This window comes from Trachemys scripta, chromosome 22 (genome assembly GCF_013100865.1).
Source record: "Trachemys scripta elegans isolate TJP31775 chromosome 22, CAS_Tse_1.0, whole genome shotgun sequence".
NCBI lineage: Eukaryota > Metazoa > Chordata > Testudines > Emydidae > Trachemys > Trachemys scripta.
In genome coordinates, this window is record NC_048319.1 from 5,776,175 (window position 1) to 5,793,745 (window position 17,571).

Sequence of the window (17,571 nt, forward strand, 5' to 3'; positions counted from 1 at the left end):
CATGCTTTTTAATCATTATTTCTTTGTATTACAGTAGCAGCCAGAGAGCTCAGGGCCTTGTTGCGCTAGGTGCTGTACGGACATGCGGGAAGAGACGGTCCCTCCCTCCAAGTGCTCAGAGAGGTGGTTTTCCACCCAATCCCATAAACTGGGCCAGGCTCACTTTGAAAGATAACCAGGGTTTGTCTTAAAACTCAACCCAGCCTCTTTCTGTCTCAGGGGCTGTCAGCCAGACAATGAGACTAAAGTGTCCCTCCCTGTCTTGCAGTGAGTGCTGGGGGGATGCTCTGGGACTCAGAGTTCAGTTCCTGGCAGCCTCCGACTCCCCTGGGGACAGTCCCACTCTGGGTCTCGGTCCCCACGTGTGAAATGGGCATGAGAATCCTGTGTCTGTTTCGATGGCGAGCGCTTCGGGGTGGGGACAGTCCCTCGCTGGGCGTGTGGGCGGGACCCTGTGTAATGGGACCTTGACTTTTCCGCCATTCCAAGGCCAGACGGGACCCCTGTGACCAGCCAGCTCCTGAATAACACACCTGCAGAACCTCTCGGCTTGGGCCTCTGCACTGCCTGATAACACATCCGCTCCCTGCAAAGGCCCCCTTTGTGTGTCTAAATCGCCCCCCTGACATTGCATGTACCCTGAGGTTTCTCCCTTTGGGCTCTTCCCGCAGGGGCCGGGAGAAGGGATTGCACAAGCTCGCAAACCGAAGAGGAACCAAGTCGAGCAGGGCAGGCCGAGAGCCGAGCGGCAACCTAGCTATGTGGGATAGTGGCACCGCAAGACCCTCCCACGCCCTCCGGGCTTACTTAACCCTCTCCCCCAGAGCCTCAGCCATCAGCACTCACCATCGTCCCCCAGCGTGAAAGAGCAAAGAGAGAGAGCATGGGGAATACCAGCCTGCTGCTCCTTGTTCTCATCCCGGCAGGTAAAGGATGCCGCTCTGGGGGAGTAGGGGTTGGTGGGGAGGACCCATGATGTGAGGGTGTCTGAGCTCAGAAGCTCCTGGGCTGAGCAAGTAGATGCTGAGAAGTGGCAGGGCAGCTGCTGTGGGTGGCTAAGTATAGGAGGAAGCATGGCCTAGTGGTTACAGTGTCAACCTGGGTTCAATGCCTAGCCCTGTCTCCGAGGCACTGGGTGACCTTGGGCAAGTTGCTTCAGCTCTATGCCTCGGTTTCCCTGGTGTAAAAGGAGGGACGAGAGCCCTGCCTCCCAGGGAGGTGTGACGAGAAATGCTTTAAATATCAAGCAGCGTTCTGACAATGGCCATGGATGTCAGTGGGGCCAGGACTTCCCTGCGTGTAAGTACCTAGAGAGAGGTCTGAGCTCATGTCCTCCACCTGGGTCTGGGCACCAGGAATAGCTGAGCTTGGGTGTGCCACAGGCTGGGGGAGAGACGTCACCTCCCCACGAGTGGGTACAGCCCCTAGGGAAGTGAATGGAGCTGCACCCACGTGTGCGAGACTCGGATTTGACCCCTAGGGGGCGACTCGTCTGAGTCAGGGTTGCGCAATCCAGCCCCTGGTGCGTCCCCCCAGGGCTCTGACCCAGCCATTCCCACAGCCCTGTGGGTCCCAGGATAATCCTAGCTGCTCCTTTGGGAATCCTTGCCTAGCCCCACCTCGAGATCATCCATTTTGGAGGGTGGATTCTTTCCCCCCAAAAAACAGCTGTTTGGTTTGGGACAGGTGCCCTGGGGAGCTGGATTATCGGGGGGAAGGAAGTCAAGCCCCATTCCCGGCCCTACATTGCTTCCATCCAGCTGGATGGCCGACATGTCTGCGGGGGATTCCTGGTCTGGCGCAAGTGGGTGATGACGGCGGCTCACTGTGTGATTCCCAGGTAAGTCCCGGCGCTTCGGGGGACCCGATGGCTGCATTCCCCGAGGATGTGAAATAAACCCTGCTCCCCTGACATTCACTGCAAGGGGCAGAGGAGAGCCTGCCCCACGGCTCAGCTCAGGGACCTTCCCAGGAGCCCTTAGCCTAGCCCAACAAAACCGAAGCACCTCGCTGAAATCTCTACCCTCACTGGGGACACAGGTTCAAATCCCAGCACAGCCCCTGCCCCTTTCGGGTGGGCATGCCCCCCATTTTGTGCTCCCAGCCCCTTATTCTCTCCAGCCTGTTCCTGGCTACAGCCCCGTGCTGATGTCAATCCCTCTCGCTGTGCGTTTCAGACATTCCCCCGCCGTGCGCGTCGTGCTGGGGGCTCACTCCCTGAAACACCAGGAGGCCTCTCAGCAGATCTTCAGCATCCGGGAATCCGTCATGCACCCGCACTTCAACGCCCGGACGGTCCACAATGACATCCGCATGCTGGAAGTGAGTTGCTCTTGTCACCTTTGATCCCTGGGGGAAAGAGAGAAGCTCACAACCCTGATGAAAACCTCCAGTTGCTCCAAAACTTTCAGAGTTTAGAACGAATTTTCTTTTGGGGGTCAAACCTTACACAAGGGACAGGAATTAAACTCCCATCTTCTGCTCCTTACCCTTCCATCCCCCACCCCCACTGGAAAATCAGACTCAAATTGCCCCCTGGTATGACCACCATACTAAAGCCAGCAGAAGTCACAGCAGGGCTGAACTGGACCCACCGCAGCAAACGCCAACCAGAGGGGTAAATGACTAATCTGTTGATGTCCCATTCACATTAAGAGTGCAGCCTACAGAGCTGGGAGGCAGGTATTTGTATGGGGCGCAGATCAGAGCCGCTCAAAGCTGGTGGGTTCAAAGGAACTTGAGTGGTTTGCAATTGGCCTTAGGTGAGGCTGTGGGGGAGGAGGTGAAACACAGGGACAAAAATGGAGTAGATTTCACTGTCATGGTGCAATCCCCTCTGTCCCCCTTCCAGGGTCTGTTGTGATAGAAACGCCCGGGCTCCCCGGGACGCAGCAAGGGGCATTGCTGATGGCAGCAGTGGGACAGCCCGCCATAGTTCTCCGGCAGCAGGACAGAAACAGCCCCAGTACCAGCCCCTGTCTCCTGTGTGAAGGTGGCACAGGACGTGGGATGTGGGTCAGAATAGGCGGAATGGAAAAATCACTCACTGCCCCCTTTGCATTGGAATGAGGACATCTCCTGAAAGGAATAACTAAATCAGCCACTAGGTGGCACTGCAGCCCTGCTGCAAGTCTGGGGGCTTTAGTGGAGTTGCCCCCGCTTTCCAGCCAGGTTGGGTAAGGGTTTGGCCCCTGGCGTGTGCAGGGAGCAGAGGCTCTGAAGGATGCATGGCTGCACCATTGCTGGCTTGACCCGCACCCCGCAGCGATCACATTCGACGCGTTCTCCTGGCGTGACATCGAGTCAGCAAACGGGGGGCGCTGGGTAAACTGCAGGGGCTGCTGCTTTCAACAGCATGTGATGCTGAGACCGGATCCTGTGCATTCGAAGAGGCAAAACCAGAACTGGGGGGTGGGGGGGGATAAACCAAGAAATGGGACTGTGTTTGTATCACAGCCCCCCCCAGCAGCAATTGAAGCCAGGGCCCGCGGAAAGCAGGCACCTGTCCTGCCAGCTCCACTAGCTAGGGGGACAGCAATAGGCTCGTAACCCTCTTTACATAGAATCTCAGGGTTGGAAGGGACCTCAGGAGGTATCTAGTCCAACCCCCTGCTCAAAGCAGGACCAATCCCCAACTAAATCATCCCAGCCAGGGCTTTGTCAAGCCGGGCCTTAAAAACCTCTAAGGAAGGAGATTCCAGATTCAGCCACTAGCACCCAAGACAGGCGCCCCCCCCCCCCCCCCGAGTATTAACATGGGTCACGTTTGCTCTCGTCTCCCCAGCTGAACAAGTCGGCCACCTTTAACCAGTTTGTGAAGCGGATCAGCCTCCCCCGACCCAACATCGACCTCCCTCCTGGGGTCGTCTGCAGAGTGCTGGGCTGGGGCGACACCTCCAATTTTGGCACCATCCCCACCGAGCTCAGGGAGACCAAGACAACCATCGTGGACCGGAAGATCTGCAATGCGCTGTGGGTGGGTCACGTCAACAAGGACATGCTGTGCGCCGCCAGCCTTAACAGCACCCTCCAGGGGGTCTGCTCGGTAAGCGCTTTCTCCTCCTCCAGGCGCCCCTGCTGAGCCCACGCTGCCAGACCCAGCTTTGGAGGGAAGCCTGAAGCTGCTTCTGGTGACAGTCCATAGCTGGGGCTGTGATCTTCCCCACGGTAGTGCCTTGGCCGTGCCAGCCATGACACCTGCAGTACGAGTACCATGCCTGCTCCGATTCCAACGCTGAAGTTCTCCTCCTGCTTCAGTCAGTTCCAGCCAGAACTCCGAGTTTCCTTCCAGTTCCCAAACACCCAAGTGGTTTTTAGACCAGTACTGTGGGATAGTGCCCTGTGGCCTTTCACATCCACCACAACACCCAGCTGTGCCTGGTAAGGCTACTGCCACAGAAACTTTCCCCACACCGGGGCTTGCTGTTTGGAGTGCAGGCAGCAGCGCTGTCTCTCTGGAGGCCAGGCCAGGAGTCGGGGAATAGGAAGCCAGAGAGAAACCCAGGGTCTGTCTGTGTCCAGAAGCCTCATTCAGTAAAGAACCCCCTTTATATTCACTGCAATCCAGTCCTGACCCTTCTCTTCTGCCTAGGGCGATACAGGGCCAGCTCCACGCTTAGGTTTGATTTCCTGAGACTTTCCTCTTCCTCCAGACTTAGCCAGTCTCATCCTGTGCTAACAGGTCTCCTCTTGCATTGTAGGGGGACTCCGGGGGCCCCCTCATCTGTGGGGGCAGAGTACACGGCATAGTCTCCTTCTCCGGGCAGCGGTGTGGGAATCGCAGGTACCCAGACATCTACACTCGGATTTCCAAGTACATCTCCTGGGTCCACGACGTACTGAAGCGCTTTTAATACTGGAGACGAGAGCTCCGGGGGCTCCTTGTGTGACAGGGATTCTGAAGAGGGGGAAGTTGGGACTAAGAAAAAGAGGGAGGGATCTTTCTCTGTTGGGCAGTTAATGTGTGTTTCATTATAAAGTCTATAGGGTCTGGTGTTTAGGATGGGGTGGGGGGAAATGTGCATCAGGACTCGTGAGTTCTATTCCCCGCTATGTGAGGGGCATGTGGTCTAGGGGCAACTAGCAGTTGGGGCTTCTGTGTTTTATTCCCACTTGGCCACTGACTGAATCCCTTCCTCACACTGTGCCTCAGTTTCCCCATCTGTAACATGGGGAGAAAGGTACCTACCTCACAGGGCTGTTGGGGGAGGCTTCAGGAGTTAGTAGCTGTGAAGTGCTTGGAGATGCTCAGGTGAAAGGGGCAGAGAGGTGATGCCCATCATCTTGCCTGAGGTATTTCAGGACAAGCCTAGCGCTGCAGTAGCATTGTACCATCTGGGCCTACACGTCCCTGTCCTACGCAGCCTCACAAAATGGGTGTACAGAAGGATACATGCCTTTCCCAGACTGCCTGGAGGATCATCACCCAAGCCACATATAAGGCTTGATGTAATACAACAGCCCAGGAGGGTCAGGCTTGAACCTACAACCTTTGGATCTAAGCACACAGGCCTCTAAGGACTGAGTAGAAGAGACACCTCTGTGTCTTCTTCACAAACCTCTATGTAGCCCAGCCGCTAGCGGTGACAAAGCCCCTCATTGTTGGCCTGAGTTATACCGATACCCTTTTCACCGGGCTGTCCCAGACAGCCACTACAAGGCAGCGTGGGCCCCACTCTCCCCCGATCAGTATCACAGCCTCTGGGCCTGCAACGCTGGAGCGTTCCGCTTACAAACCTCCGCTCGGAGGACACCTGAAAACCTGGCCGAGGCTGATCCATCCTGTTACCTCCGTTGTTACCAGGGCTCTAATATCCCTGCAGGGACATAAACGCTTTGCTGGGAGAAGCTGGAATGGCCATCGCTGCTCGCTCCGCTTTGTTTCTGCTCCTCAATAAAGGGTTCCTCCCCAAGCTCGGTCCCTGTTCGTTTGTCTCTGCTGCCTTTGGAGATTTCCAGCCTAAGGAGGCAGCGTGGGGGAGCCACGGACATGTAGGCAGAGGGTATGTAGACTGGGGCTAGCTCTGCATGGACATACAAGGAGCCTGCCCAGGCCTCTCCCCAGCTGTGTGTGCAAGAGGCAGCCACACGCTTGGTCCTTGCAGCCCTGGCAGGCGTGGGGGGAGCCCTCTGCACGGGTAGGAATTGAGGGGAAGGGGTTCATTGCACCAGGATAGCTGGGATACCCCTTGGAGCAGATCCTTAGGATCACTGGCTCTCCAACTGCACTGTGTGTTAGGGGGTGGGTGCCCCTGAGCAGGGCTGGGGGTCAGTGGGTAAAGGGGGCAGGTCTCACCTCTGGAGCCAGAGTAGGAACCCATGGGTAGCCCGTAGCGCAATAAGAGATCTGCTGCTCTCTGGTCCACCAGCAGGGGGCATATTTGGCTGCATTACTTGCAGCCTGATCCCAAGCCCACAGAACTCAGCGGAAAGCGTCCCAGCCTACATCTACCCCGCAGAGGAAGGAGCCGGGCTGGAGCTGGCCTCAGGGACTAGCACAGGCCTAGCTTGGGACCGCGACAACGGAACGTTTGTCCGGCTGCTGCTAGGGGGCGCTATGCTGCCAGAGACGCTATCTCAGCGGCGACTGACGCCCTGTCCCTTTGTAACCATTAAACCAGGGTGTTAGGGTAACCGCTAGCCCATACCCCCATCCACAGCTAGGTATAGAGCCAGCAATCCTGCCCCACCCCCACTCCCGCTGCAACCACTAGGTCACACTGCCTCCTCCAGAACTAGCAACAGCTGGAGACTATCGCTATTTATCCCTCCCAAACACGAGAGGATACTTGGCCCAGGTAGGATAAATGGGTGTGTCAAATTCTTGCCTTCTGTCCCACTCCTCTCAACCTCCGTTGCTTTCTCCTTCACTCCTTGACTTAAACTGTTGGGGAGTGTTGCCGCAAGACTGTTAAACAGCTGCCACCTTCCACCCCAGAGGTGGGTGCATACCAGTGGCGGACAAAATGATCCCTATTTCTTACCTCTCCCAGGGTGGGGGTGTGCGAGTTAATGGGCTCATGGCTGTAAAGAGCTTGGAAATAAAGAGCACGGGGGGGGGGGGGGATACAGCCTGTCTGCAACGACTGATGTGACTGCGTTCCTTGGGGAGAGTGGTTGTGGCTGGCAGGTGTGGCTGGTGTCCCATTAGGCCTAGACTTAGTGCCCCTGTTGTGCGAGGTATCGTACCGTACGTATTATTTACGGGCATTTCTATGGGCACCCTGAGGATACTAACAAATTAAGCCTCCCAGAAGGATTATCTACTCCTGGGGGATTTTTGCATCACTGCGCATGCACAGAATTTATGTTCCCTGCAGATTTATTTGCTTCCCCATAGAAAAATGACTTTCTGATGGGAAGCAAAGGGAAGCCACAAGAATGGTCATGAGACCCTCCCCAGCAGTATGTTTGGGTTTCCAGGGCAACCGGCAGAGAGGTAAATCACCGTGGGGCAGGAGGCGGAACTGGGGAAGACCTGGCTGGTGGCTCCTACCCTGTGCCGGGCTTAGCTGCTAGTCCAGGCTGGGCTGGGGAGGACAGGACTTCCTCTTCTCCTGCATGGCATCCAGGGCCGGATCAGACCCACCCCCCGATTTCTCCCCCGGCTGCAGGAAGCTCTGCAAACTCACCCCCCAATGCTTCCTGCACCCATAATTCCTCAGCTGCAGGGGGAAGGATCCCTGTACAGGGAGCTGCTCCCCCATCCGCCCAACCCCTGTGCATCCAGACCCCCTCATACCCGGACCCTTCTGCCAAGCCTCACCCCCCCACCTCCCCCCCCCCCCCCCGCCCCCCACCCCCCCTGCATCTGGACCACCCCGACGAGCCACCCGCACCCAGACCCCCCCCCACCAAGCCCCAACTAGTTGCATCTGGATCCCCACCCCACTGAGCCCCCCCACTCCCAGACCCCCCTGCTGAGCCCCAACCACCTTCACTTGGGCCCCCTTGCAGAGTCCCATTACCATTGCACCCACAACAAGCCCCTGTTCATCCAGATCCCCCCCACACCCAGATCCCCCACTCAGCCACCTGCACCCAGATGGCCCCACCCAGAAGCCTCTCAACCCACATCTGGATGCCCCCACCCTATGCCCCTCCACACTTGGATCCTGCCTTGCTGAGCCTACCTGGTGTACCTGACATGGAGGGGCAGGGCCCTGGGGTGTTTCTGGGGCAGGCCCGGTCCTTGTGCTGTGTCAGGGTTGGGTGCAGCCTCACCGCTGAGTCCGTGTCCCTGGGGGGGAGCTGCACAGTGATCTCCCACCTCTGCGTAGCCCGTGGCCTGTTCCCCCCAGTGCCGTGCTGGAGCCTCCACATTTCTTTGACAAATACAATTTGCAGAATTTTAAAATATTGTGCGCAGAATTGTAATCTTTTTGGCGCAGAATGCCCTCCGGGGTAATTATCCTCTCCATTTCACAGATGGGAAAACCGAGGCACAGCTTGGGGAAGAGACTTACTTAAGAGCATTAAGTGAGTCAGGTGCAGAGCTGCGAGCAGAACCCCTGACTCCAGGATTGTGCTCTTGCCACTGGACAGACTGGGCCTGATTCTGGTTACACCGCTTTTACCTCTGCATGTACGTGTCGTTACAATCACGGACCAGGCCCAGTACAAACACTGGGGCTAGTCCTGATTTACACCGGGGTGAGCGAGATGAGGATCAGACCCAACGCCTCCTCCAGAAGCCTTTCATCCCTGCTTCGCCGTATCCAGCGGCCCCTGCCTCCGTGATTCCCTCCCCCCTCCAGACAGAGAGAAGGGAAGTGGGCTGGTGCCTTCAGACCCCCAGGAGGAGTTGTGCCTGGGTGGCCAGCGGGGTCGTGTGCTGGGGCAGGCTTTGGCATCGCCCATCGCTCCGCAGCACAAGCCGCACCGCTGGGGGCTTCTTCCCCCCCCCCCCGATTGACGCAACTGGCGACAGTGGTCAAACGAGCTGAAACGCCTTCAGGGACCTGGCTGGCCACCGGCACAGGCCACACGCAATGTGGGTGGAAAGGGAGCCGCTGCTGGGGGCTGCTGTCGCTTTCCTGTTGGACATGTGGCCGGGCTGATGAGCCTGGAGATGTTACCCGCCCAGTGGCTCTGGTTCTCCAGTCACACAGACCGAAGCCCTCAGTGCCCCCTTGCAGACCTAGTGTTGTTCCCCAATCCCCAGCCAGATCCTGTAACTGACAATTTCCCCAGGGGTGGAATTAGGTATCTATTAGCTTGGCCCCCGAACAGCTGGCGGGGGGGGGGAGGGGGGAAGAGGCAGCCAGCTTGTAAAGCTAATGCAGGGAAACCGGAGCGGAACGCCTTGCTCTGCCTTCATGCGGCAAACCGCTCACCTGGGCTGGGAGTGCTACTGCCAGGGGACCACGCAAGAGGAGGTGAAGGGCGCATGGGCACCAGTGGCTATTACCCAGCATGGGCAGGGATGGCGTCCCTAGCCTCGGTTTGCCAGAACCTGGGAATGGGCGACAGGGGATGGATCACTTGGTGATGATCTGTTCTGCTCATTCCCTCTGGGGCACCCGGCACTGGCCACTGTCGGCAGACAGGACACTGGGCTAGATGGACCTTTGGGCTGACCCAGTATGGGGCCGTTCTTACATTCTTAACCAGTGGGGATGCATCATCCCCAAGAAGCTTGGCTTGCAATAGGCCCCAGGCATGGAAAAACCCCCGCGGACACAGAGACCTGCACCCTTTACCCCCTGCTGTCTTACTCCGCTCCGGGGAAGGGATGGAGTAGGGCTAAGGCAAAGATAGTTTTAAGGCATCTTTATGCTCCCCCTAGTCTGTCCACCGCTTGGTGCAAGTTAGCGCAGCCTTAGGAATAGAACCAGGACTCCTAGCTCCCAGGCCACTGCAGTAACTTCTAAACAGCACTCCTCTCCCAAGAGCTGGGGATAGACGCCTTTGCTGCAACCACTAGTCAACACTGCCTCTCCCAAGCCACCCCACACTGACACACGGCCTACTTATGATCTGCATCGGGAGGCCCAGCCTGTTAAATTCACAGCTTCTACCTCTGGGCTCCACGCTGAGACCGGCACTGCTGGCCCCCCGGCTCCTTTCAGAGGTGCAGACTGAAGGCAGAAAGCTGAGTCAATGACCGCGAGGCCAGGTGCCCCCTAGTCAATGACAGAACGTGCCCAGCGTTGCATACGGCTCAGATGCTCAATAGCCCACGAGCTATAGGATGGGGTTAGCCACCACCATCCTGAGCGAGAGAGGCCTGAGAAGAGGCAGAAGGCGGCGCAGACTGGACGTGATGATGTCTCTGCCTTTTGAAGTCTGGAGGGAAGCTGTGATTCTTCAGGAGAGACTGATGGGGGAGATGGCGGGGAGGGGAGATGCTGTCTAGTTTGGGAGGCCTCCCCTCATTGCAATGGCCCATGCCCACCTGTGTTGTCTCGCTCCCTGGAGGGCAGCGGAGCTGCCGGGAGAGGGATGCCTGGAGTTTGCCTTTCACTTGCCTGGAAAGCCACTGTACCTCCTCGTGGAACAAGTGACCCTATTCCTGATACACTGAGATTTCTCTGCTTCGGCCCAGCCTGCCACACCGATCCAGGAAGCAGGGTCTGAGCTGCATCCACCTCTCGAGGTGCGCGAGCTGTAGGCCCCCGGCTGGCGGTTCCGTGGCGGGAGACAGCGTTCTGGGATGAACGGCAGCCCCGTGCTCCAAAGAGCGACCCAGCCCAGTGACCCGTGTGCAGGAATCCCAGCTGAGTCATCCACTCCCGGCCAGGGCTGGAGCCGGCCGGATTCCACTGGGGCTCTAAACCTTGCAGCTCGTAAACAGCACTTCTCCGGCCACACAGCTGCTGTGTCGCGCTGGGTCCCGTGCAGAGGAGGGCTGGGAAGCCCCCGTTAATTGCATCAAACGACACCTCCGGGAATCAGGCCTTACAGCTCTCAAGCTGGGCACCCACAATCAGTGGCCACTTCTGAAAACCTTAGCCCCAGCGAATGCCCCCCACAAGCCTATCGACCACCGGGCTGGGAGTCGGGAGAACTGAGTTCAATGCCCCGCCACCGACTCAGCGTGTGACCTTAGGTAAGTCACTTCATTTTTCTGGGCTTCAGTTCCCTGGGGATAAATTGGGGAGTATAATCCTTCCTTTGTCTATCGACACTCAGCTCCTCGGGACAGGGACTATCTCTTGCACCGTGCCGCACCTTTGGGGCCTTGGTTGGGGCCTCATATAATAAAAATGTCTCCGGCTAGTGAGCTGGGGGAGAATGGATGACTTGGAGGGGGTTTAATGGGCCCAGCCCACGCTGGCCATGACAAAGGTGTTGCGTCCTGGTGGCTGGTTGCCATCCTAGGTGGCATGAGTTTGGCAGGTCTCAGTCAAGTTTCCAATAGACAAGTGCCCCCATCACAGCTGCATGAGGGAACAATTAGCACTTGCAACAGAGAGGCCCAAGACCGAATGGGCGCTGGAAAGCAACCCCCCCTCCCCCGGGCCAGGGGCCAGCAGAGGCCCGTTACAGGAGAGGTATTGCCCTGGCGCGGTCTGTACTGCGGATTAGCAGAGGCCTCCAGCCTCCAAGGCTGTCAAAACCCAGCAGTAAATTCACACCCAGCAGGCTGAGCGGAAAAGGAATGGGAGTCTGGAGCGGGCCTCGAGGAAAAGAACAAAGGCCTCTCTTGTGAAACCACAGCCCATCTGCCCCGGGCTCCTGTACCCACCCCCCAGCAGCAGACAGATGAGAGAACCGGCGATCCCCGGGCTGGCAGCGAGGCGAGGGCTGCAATGACATACTGTATTTACGCAGGTGGACGTCGGGTGAGCTCTCTATACTCCGCCCTGCCCCGGAGCCAGCCAATGGCTCATCGTCGCTCTCTACGCAGGCCTGTCTTTCCCGGAGAGAGAGGGAGGATGCTACGCAGAAAAGACACAAGGGCAGGCTATCCAAAGCACCGAAGGGGTTGAGGAGCATGAATGCTACCAATGGCACGTAGGCACCCAAGTCACTTTTGAAACTCTCCACTGCCAGCACACACAGGTCTTTCAGCTCCGGATCTCAGAGCACTTTCCAGGGTCATGATCCTCCTTTTAGAGATGGGGAAGTGACCTCCCCAAGGTCATGCAGCAGATCAGTGGCACAGTCAAGAAGAGATCTTCTAGTACAGAGCCCTAGCCATTAGACAACACTGCCTCCCAAAAAACCTTTGGTTCTACAGCCCAGCTGCAACCTCCCAGCTCCCCTTCAGTCTGTTCTTCCCCCACCTATCGTTTGCCTAGAGCAGGATGCCTCACTCCTGGAGCATTTCTCCTCCTTCCCTTCGGGTTCCCAATTGGTTTCATTTGCCATGAAATCCAACCCAGACTTTGCCCCTTTGGTTTGCAGACGACCCATCGATAAGTTGGTGGGGGAGTGACAGCGCCTGAGAGCCTGGGGTGGTCCTGAACTGCTATAAGAGAAAGGAAAGCGGAAAAACAAAGGAGGAAACAGGGTGCAGTGGCTGGAGAACAGCTCCAGGACTCCTGGGTTCTATTTCTTCTGACTCCCCAGACCAAATTCGCATCCTTAGCACAACTCCATGGACTTCAGCAGGCTCACACCTGGGGAGAGTTTGACCTCGTGGGGCATCTTGGGCAAGTCACATGTTCGTCCTGCACTGGAGCTGCCACAGGGCCTTGGTAAATGCTTCCCAACCTCACCGCGGGGCTGCACTTGAGAGCCATGAATAACAGTCCTGGAGGATTCAGGTTTAGACCCACATTCCAATCCTCCATGCTTGGAAGGGGTGGGGCATGGGGTTGTATGGAGAGTGGATCTAGCATCTAGGTCCAGGGTTCTAGTCCGGGCCCATCCCAAGAAACCAGTGGGAGTTAGGAACCAAACATGCAGAGGCATTTTGAAAATCCTCCTAGGCACCTACCTGCACCATTAGGCACCTAAATACCTTTGGAAATCTGGCCCTTCGTCTCTCTGTCTCAGGTGCCTGTCTGTAGATATTCTGCTCCCTTCGTGAGTCTGTCTTGTGTACTTTGGCTGTCAGCTCTCTGGGGCAGGGCCTGTCTCTCACTATGTGTATGTACAGCACCTTGCACAACAGGGCACTTACCCTGGCATGGGCATTTAGTGCTATTGGAATACAAACACATCATAACAGCGCTTCTAATGGCAACGCACTGGGCTGGAATAGATTAAGAGCACTGATCCCTGAGCAGCGAAGGCATTTCTGTCCGGGAAGAGCTCCCTGTAAAAAAAAACAAAAAAAAAAAACCAATAACGGCCCCGATCCTCACAGATATGGGAGTCTGACCCAGAGGCTCTGGGCCAAAGGCCCCATGTTCTCCTCCCACAGAATCCCCTCTGCCTTGATGCCGACAGAACACAAGGCGATGGGCCTGTTTTGTCCACAATCAGGACACTTTTACCTTGCCATGGGTGTCCACTTGTTCCACACGGTCTCTTGTCACACGTTCGCTTTGCTAAATCTTTGAGGCAGGGACTGTCTTGCTTTTTAAACTGCATTTCCACCATATTAATCAATTGCAAATGAATGCTTGTATTTTGCACCAGGATTTCATTCTCAATATTGTGATTAAAGGAACAAGGGTTTACTCTAAAACCACTTAGAAAGCTCCAGATTCTGGGGCAAAGGTGCTGCCAGACAGGATGGATTAATCAAAGGAGGAAAGAGCCAGCCACACACAATACACACTGCAAGGTAAAGTTAGATGCAGCCTGGCTCTGACATGCACCTCCCTGGTGAGCTGAAAGCATTTGGATTTAATCAGAGCGAGAACAGAAATAACAACTGCAAAACAAGCCACCGGCCCCAGACTCGAGTTCCAAGAGATTCTACCTCTCTAAGGAGCCAACTGCCTTTTGGGAACATCTTGTGATTTATACTTGGATTGTAAGCTCTTTGGAGTATGGACTGTGTTTGTTCTGTTTGTACAGCATCTGCTGGAATACTATAATGGTTACATTAGGGTAGCATTCTAGATCGGGGACCCTGGTGCAAAGCAGAGTTGGGCAGGAACTGTATTTCCTGTCCGGCAAAATTTGTCAAGATTTCAAAAAAAACTTTCCTGTCCCAAATCAGGATGAGAAGTGGAAATCTCAAAAATTTGGCCTACTGAAAATCTGGACAAAAAAGTCAGTTTGGGTCCATTGAAATGTTCCAGTTGATCATTTCAAAATGTTTATTTCAATTTTGACATTTTTTATTTTAAAAAGCCTTTGACTATAAATTAACTTACATTTGAAAAGAAACATTGTTTTGAACTGAAAATGGGACTTTTCGTTTCAAAACCATCCAAAATGGGACACTGACAATTTCTAAACTTTTTTTTTTTATTATTATTTATTTCAAAAAATTTTCGGAATGGGAAATGTGTCAAAAATCAACCCTTTCCCCCGAAAAATTTCCCACCCAGCTCTATCGCTAAGCATTCATGCAGTTCCCTGTCCCTGCCAGATATGGGAACCAAGACACAGAGAGACTGAGTGAACTACAGTCAGAGAGTTTAAGGCCAGTCATCGTGTCTGATCTCCGGTGTATCATAGGCCAACCATCCACTCAACACCCGCACACTAACCCAACAATTAAAATTAGACCAAAGTGTTACAGCCCACAGGAGACTAGACAAGACTTGCACAAGGTCACACGGCAAGTCAATGGAAGAGCCAGGAACAGAGACACCGGATGAAGCCACACACCCTTCCCTCCTTAGCCCCCCCACTGGTCGACCCTTTCGGGAACCCACAGCACTAACCAGAGATGCAGTTCCACTCCCACTGAAGTCAGGGGAGCAGCAGTGGTGGGACATCTTCAAAAATAACCTCTAGTGCAGATGAGGCTCCGGTTTCCCAGGCTCCATTAGGCCATGCTGAGTTGCTGACCCCAGCTCTGAAGTTGAAGCCCTCGGAATATCCGGGGAGGTTGTTTCACTTCGAAACAGTTGGTCAGGTTTGAATTCAGTTGGTCTCGCTCCACGATCCCTTTTAACCACCAAAAAAGGACAGTCTGAGACCCACGTGGGTGGTGTCCAAGCCCCCAACCAGCTTGGTGCCGTGTTCAAGAGAATTTGAATGCAGCCATAGGCGCTGGAGACAATAAAAGTTTGAGGCTTAGCTTGGGAAGGATAGGAAGGGAATCACTATCATCCTGAGGGAGTTACGGGCCCCTGGCAAATCGTGGGCTCCTCTCTCAATGAGAACAGGGCCTTCGGTGTGGATGTTAATGGGACGCTTATTGCATGTTACTGGAAAGCCAGCAGATGATTAAAAACACATCACCTGGGGCTTTATGTCGATTCAATAGTTCAGCAACCATTTAACTACAACGTGGTTTTAAGTAATCGATATCTAGTTGCCCGGCAGTCTGGGCCATGCAAATACCTGCATGAAATGCAGCACTAGGCAGTTTTTGGTGGCGTCATTGAAAGTCATCAGGTAACGAGAGGGGACCAGACTTACAGGTATATTCCAGCAGCCTTGCACAACTCTGGCCATGCAATCAACCCGGCAGAACCGGCCAGTGAAACTGGGCTCATGCTGGGAGTGAACTGGTGACTCTGGTCGTGGATTTAAAACGGCAGGTTCCCTTTGGAAGATGCAAGGCTAGTGAGGAAAATCCTGTAAAACCAGGAGACCCAGTTCAGTACATTTAAAAGGTATTTCAGGGTTACAGCAAGGGACCAAGGGTTGTAGGGCTCCTGGCTCTGCCATGACTCTGTCACAGGAGGATGGGACTTTAGGGCCCAATCCCTTGTGGTGCTGAATGCCCTCATGTCCCACTGACTTCACTGAGGGCAATGGGTACTGCTCAACACCTCATGGGATCTGGCCTTTTGCCTCACCGTGCCTCAGTTTCCCCACCTGTACATTAGGGATAATGACACATAGTGGACAAAGCACTGGACTGAGACTTTGGAGACTTGGGTTCTATTCCCAGCTCTGCCACTGGCCTTCTGGGTGATCATGGGGAAGCCACGCCCTCTCTCTGCACCTCAGTTTCCCCTCTCTGTAAAATGGGGATAAGGATCCTGACCTCCTTTGTAAAGTGCTTGGACATCTCTGGATGATAACAGCTAGAGGTTGTTATTACTACTACTTCCCACAGGGTGTAGGGAGGGGGATGGGATGGGATGACCATGGACCCTACCCCAACAGCGTGAGATACAAGACCCATCTCTTTGCGACAGCCTTCAGACAGAGCGGGGAAAGTTGTGTCCTCACTCAGATACCTCACTGAGAGGACCCTTAGAAATACTTAGCCAGACAGTACCAGGGCTACTACTGCAGCAGCCTTTGGGCTATACAGCTGGGTATGGACCCGCCAGGTCTACATATTCCTGGAGCCATCAGCCCACTCCTTATCCCCTACCCTCTTCATGCGGACACAGAGCGTAGCTGCAGATTGTGGCGACCGGCCTCCTGACCGTCCCAAACCTCATGTCTATGCTCGGCGGGGAGCATAAATTGACCCAACATCAATAAGCAAAGGCAGAACATGGGACCTGGAAGGGTTTGAGTTAGGAACGGAGAAGTCGGAAATCCACCCGTTCAGGGAGCCCAGCAGAAGGCAGGACCTCCCTTTAGGTCCCACGCAGAGTACTGCCAACCTCAGGAGATCAAAAAATAAATGAGTTGGATGCCAACAGATCAGGAAATAGCCACATGTTTGGGGGGCCACTTTACAAAGCGAATATGTGGGTTTTTTTTCAGTCTGCCTAACAATTGGTGAACTGCCCATCCCCAGATTGAGAGAGGTGGTGTGTTAGTGCTGCCCATACTCCCAGACATATTGGGTAGGAGGGTTTTGGCCCCTGCTGCAGGAGTTTACACTCCCCACACCTGCCCGCCCCCTGCCCGGCAATGAATTCTTCCCCCCAACTTCCAAATCAACCCTGTGCCCCAGTCTCCAAATCAGTTCCGCTCTCCAGACGCCCACCAGTTCTGTCCTCCCCTTCCACCAGTCCAGCCAGCACCTCACTCCAAATCTGCCCCACCCAGCCCCCGCCAGTTCTGCCTCCAGCTCTTCCACCCCCACCCAGCCCCAAATCTGCCCCACCCAGCCCCTGCCAGTTCTGCCTCCAGCTCCTCCACCCCCACCCAGCCCCAAATCTGCCCCACCCAGCCCCTGCCAGTTCTGCCTCCAGCTCCTCCACCCCCACCCAGCCCCAAATCTGCCCCACCCAGCCCCCGCCAGTTCTGCCTCCAGCTCCTCCACCCCCACCCAGCCCCAAATCTGCCCCACCCAGCCCCCACCAGTTCTGCCCCCAGCTCCTCCACCCCCACCTCACCCCAAATCTGCCCCACCCAGCCCCCGCCAGTTCTGCCCCCCAGCTCTTCCATCCTCACCCAGCCTCCTCCAGTTCTGCCCCAGCTCCACACTCCCAACGCGGGGGGCTGCAGCAGCGTCCCCCCTCCCCTTCCAAGCCGGGCGGGGGCAGCTCCAGGGGCGCTTCAGCCCCCCCCTCCACTGCAGGTCCTGCGACAGGAGCAGGGAGAGGAGCCCACGCGGTGCTCCCAGGAGGGCAGGAGGGCCGGAAAGGGGAGCTAGAGCTCTGATTGGTTGCTCTGCCCCTGGAGGAGGCGGGCAGAGAG

General features: G+C 55.7%; 1 protein-coding gene and 1 long non-coding RNA gene across 3 annotated transcripts; one reads left to right on the forward strand and one right to left on the reverse strand.

The window, feature by feature from the left end:
* The first annotated feature begins 845 nt into the window (after nt 1-845).
* On the forward strand, nt 846-5,896 carry PRSS57 (serine protease 57). Its single transcript, XM_034755554.1, has 5 exons — nt 846-926; nt 1,687-1,840; nt 2,178-2,322; nt 3,785-4,045; nt 4,701-5,896. The coding sequence occupies exons 1-5, from the start codon at nt 884-886 to the stop codon at nt 4,851-4,853; spliced, it is 756 nt and encodes a 251-aa protein (XP_034611445.1). The 5' UTR covers nt 846-883; the 3' UTR covers nt 4,854-5,896.
* Nucleotides 873-16,393, reverse strand: LOC117869059. Of its 2 annotated transcripts, XR_004643769.1 has the most exons (4): nt 15,439-16,393; nt 14,736-15,066; nt 12,887-13,207; nt 873-2,349 (listed from the first exon to the last, which is right to left on the reverse strand). It is a non-coding gene; the product is annotated as an uncharacterized LOC117869059 (long non-coding RNA). The 2 variants fall into 2 exon arrangements; XR_004643768.1 differs by lacking the exon at nt 873-2,349 and having other exon boundaries at nt 11,841-13,207.
* Between the last annotated feature and the right edge of the window lie 1,178 nt (nt 16,394-17,571).

Bases quoted from the DNA above. Each gene is read 5' to 3' on its own strand.
- PRSS57 (XM_034755554.1), top strand. From the start codon at position 884: ATGGGGAATACCAGCCTGCTGCTCCTTGTTCTCATCCCGGCAG. The intron at 927-1,686 runs GTAAAGGATGCC...GGTTTGGGACAG, and splicing joins CCTTGTTCTCATCCCGGCAG to GTGCCCTGGGGAGCTGGATT. The intron at 2,323-3,784 runs GTGAGTTGCTCT...TCGTCTCCCCAG, and splicing joins ATGACATCCGCATGCTGGAA to CTGAACAAGTCGGCCACCTT.